General features: G+C 53.6%; 1 protein-coding gene across 1 annotated transcript; it reads right to left on the minus strand.

Annotated features, from left to right (window-relative positions):
• Positions 1–789: 789 nt before the first annotated feature.
• Positions 790–3,566, minus strand: M406DRAFT_60355 (uncharacterized protein; the record flags this gene model as incomplete). The annotated part of the gene is made up of 4 exons (XM_040924677.1): positions 790–1,116; positions 1,216–2,462; positions 2,525–3,233; positions 3,315–3,566. The coding sequence occupies 4 exons, from the start codon at positions 3,564–3,566 to the stop codon at positions 790–792; spliced, it is 2,535 nt and encodes an 844-aa protein (XP_040776695.1).

Consider the following 3,566-nt stretch of genomic DNA (forward strand, 5'->3'; position numbering starts at 1 on the left):
TTCAGATCTATGACAACTCCGGTAAGTGAACTCAAACATCCACTGTTCGAACATTTGGCTAAGATGAATCCTCAGTACATTACTTCCGCTCACCTCCATGCAAGATTTCGTTTTGTCACGCCACCACTTTCGAGACATCACATGCGAATGTTGCACGCGTCATTTCCTTCCCTGGTTGACATTTATCAACCGCATTCGGTTTCACACCTCTCCTTTTCGAACATAGTCTGTTCGCGGTCCATCATCCTATGTCCATCATCCCTCTCACTATGTAGTTGATTCGAGGAAAAGGAAGAACTCCCGGGAGATATATATGTATGTATCTCAAAGCCGGGTTAGAGGGATACCTATAGTCCAGACGGGCTTCTTCTTACTTCAAACAAATTGTCTTCAAAGGAAGCCTGCTAGACCCTATCATCAACAAGTAGAAGAGCCAACACTGAAGAGCTCAGAATTCAGTATCATGGGCAGACTGCCACGATGTGTGATCTATCTGTGGCGAGCTTGTCTTTCAAGCCTCAAGAGTGTTGAAGGGCACGTTTTGAGTATGACTGTGGCCTAGAGCAGTGGCTGCCGATGGCTAAGAACATGGTTGTAATGCAGCAAAAGGGTATCTTCCATTGACGGTTTAGATTGCTGATTGAGAATTATCCTACCAATACCCACCTGCAGGTTTCAGAAAAATAATGACTCTGATCATTCCCCAGACCATGAAAAGTCAGACTCATTTGTAGTACGATGGCCAGCTCTAAGAAAGCACTGGGCTCTGTTGCATGCTTCACTGCATCATCATCCAAATCGAATCCCAGAACTAGGATCCCATTTGCCTCCGACAGAACCATTTGCACCCTGGCCAGGGGGTTGTCCACCCCCACCAGGAGCCGACGACGGTGCGAACTTGATGCCCATGCCTGGTTGCCACATAGCCTGGAGGGGGGGCATGGCCCGTGGTTGAGGTTGCTCTGGCGGCTGTGCGTCATCCTCCCGAGCCCATGACTGTATACGGGCCTCCGCGGGCGGCGACACTGGCGCAACAGGAGCCGGGACAGTATTGTGATAGAATGATTGTGGTGGGCCCGTGGGAGACTGATATGCGGCCTGGGCTGGTGGTTGTTGCTGACCGATCGAGAGGGATGATAGTGGCGGCATGGCGATTTCACTACAACAATGTCAGTATACGTTTCTCTCAGATAGGTGTTGGCGGCATGGATCAACGTACTCCTCCAAGGCCCTGGCATCCTTCCTCCTCTCCGCGACCCAATCGCGACATCGATCTCTGAACGACCCAACAATCTTGCTCAGGTCGTTATAGAATTTCCTGCCCACCTCCACGTTGCTCACAATCTCCTTGTACTTGTAGTATGCATTATCGAGTGTCTGGAGGGCCGCCTCTCTCTCCCTGTTGCCTCTGTCGCCTGCGGTCTTCTTCTGAGCCTCAAAATCCCTGTTCGCCCGCGTCACGTCCGCCAGCATCTTCTCCTGCTCTGCCGCTTCCTTCTCGATCTGCTGCAGGTCTGCTTCGTACATGCTGTCAAGACGCTTTTCAAAAAACTCCTCGAAATGTGCGGGCACAATCTGTGTGTTGGGGTACGTCCGTTCCAGTCGTCCAGCCTCCTTCATGATATCTGGTTTGATGTCATCCGCCTTGGCCTTCTCCCGCAGAGCCTCGGCACGGCGCCGGCGTCTTGACTCAAGACGCTGTATATCGTTGAAAACACCACGCAGCCTGCCCAACGCAGGCTTGATAGTCTCTGGAATCTCGGTCTTTCGGCTCTGTGGGATAGCGTCCATCAAGCTGCGGTCAGACCCGGCCAGAATGGACAGGGTGCTCTCCACGGCAAGGTATTTGTCTCGCACTACGGCATCACTGGAGGTGCTTGAAGCAAAATACCCTTCAACGTCGGTGGCCTGCTTCCATAATTTGGCACCTTGGGGATCCTCTTGACTTGCCGGCCGCATCCATCGTTGAGTGCCATACTTCATCCTCAAGCGCTGGTCGTCTTCCTCCTCGCTTGCCAGCAGCGACTTGCCCTCGTCGAAGACAGCGCGATCGCTCGCTCTGAGCTTGTCGATGTCGGCGAAGCTCCTCTGTATCCTGCTGAGTGCATCCGCCTGCCGAATCTCCTCGGCATGCTGCACCAAAGTGCCGGGGAGACCGAGAGGCTTTTCCAACGCTTGGAGAGATCCGGGTAGATTTAGAGAAGAAAGAATCTCATGGAGCTTCTCGTTCAGAACTTCAAGTTCCTGGATGATATTCTGGTTGACCAGACGGTCTCTCCTCTCCTCGTAGATAGATACTGCGACGTGAACAGAGTATGGGACCAACTTGCTGAACAAAGGTGCCCCGAATTCGGCATGGTCACCAAGGTGCTCAGTAGGGTTGGCGACTTCTGCGGGAACACGAGCGACAGCCATGTTGGCGCGGTCCAGGATTTTGAGTTCGGATTTCGAAGGGACGTGATCTGGATAAGTCAGTAATCTCGCACCACCACCAGGGGCACGAAAATGGCCAGCCACAACTTACTCAGGTAGATCAGATCGTTGTCCTTCTCTGCCCTCTTCAAGTCTTCCTCCACCCTCTTCTTCAACCCATTCAGATCATCCAATACAGCTTTACTCAAGTATCCGCCTCTGCTCTCTTTCAGCCCTTCGTTCACACATGTCACAGCGTCCATGAGCCGGGCCACTTCCTCGCCGTACTTGCGCTTCTCGAGACAGTCGCAGGCAGCCCGGTACTGCGCAGCTGCCGCAAAGTGGTGGTGTTTTGCACTCATATGATGGATCCAAGCACTGCTGATGGTCTCGCTCTTCATGGCGGCCTCGCCCGCCAGGTTGTACAGGTCGCTCACTCTGGCAGCAACTTTGGATATCGAGGCATCCTTGTAGCCGTCTATTACTGCCTTCTGCCAGAAACACTCCTGACTTTGTGCCAGCTGCAGGTGCATCAGGGAATCCAGGGTGCTCTCGTCCATGTCCTCGGGAGCCGCAGACATCCGCAGCTCGGGAAGGACCACATCCTTCATATGTTTGCAGACGCCTGCCGCCTGGCTGAAATAGTTGGCAGCAGTCTTCAGGCCCTCGGTGTTGGAGCGATTCGAGGCAAGGGCGAGCTGGGAGTATAGCACTGCGAGATTGAACAGGACGCTCATGAGCTCGTACTTGAGGTTGTTCTGGACGAGAGGTCGCTCTGTATTGTAGCCTAGAGCAGGATACCAGGTGAAGTCTGCGCCGATCTGCCATAGTAGCACCATTAGTCCTCTAAGACAGGCATTCTGACCGGACAGGGCAAGGGGTGCAGGGGCGCAAGCACGTACGTCGATGGGAAATTTGCCCGATATCCAGACGAGCTGGGCAGCGTAGGCCTGAAGCTTCTTGATGCCGCTGGCGTGGGCCTCACGGATGTTGACCGCATCTCTGCGGAGGGCATCAATGACCTCGAGGTCATGACGGAACATATCCGGGTGCTGGTCATATTTCTTGGAGATGTACTGGCGGATGGCCGTCGAGATGGAGAGCTGGGTTGATTTTCGGAAAGGAATCGAGAGCTGGTTGTTGCTAGGAGGCAT

The sequence above is a fragment of the Cryphonectria parasitica genome, assembly GCF_011745365.1.
Source record: "Cryphonectria parasitica EP155 unplaced genomic scaffold M406scaffold_4, whole genome shotgun sequence".
In the NCBI taxonomy this organism is placed as follows: domain Eukaryota; kingdom Fungi; phylum Ascomycota; class Sordariomycetes; order Diaporthales; family Cryphonectriaceae; genus Cryphonectria; species Cryphonectria parasitica.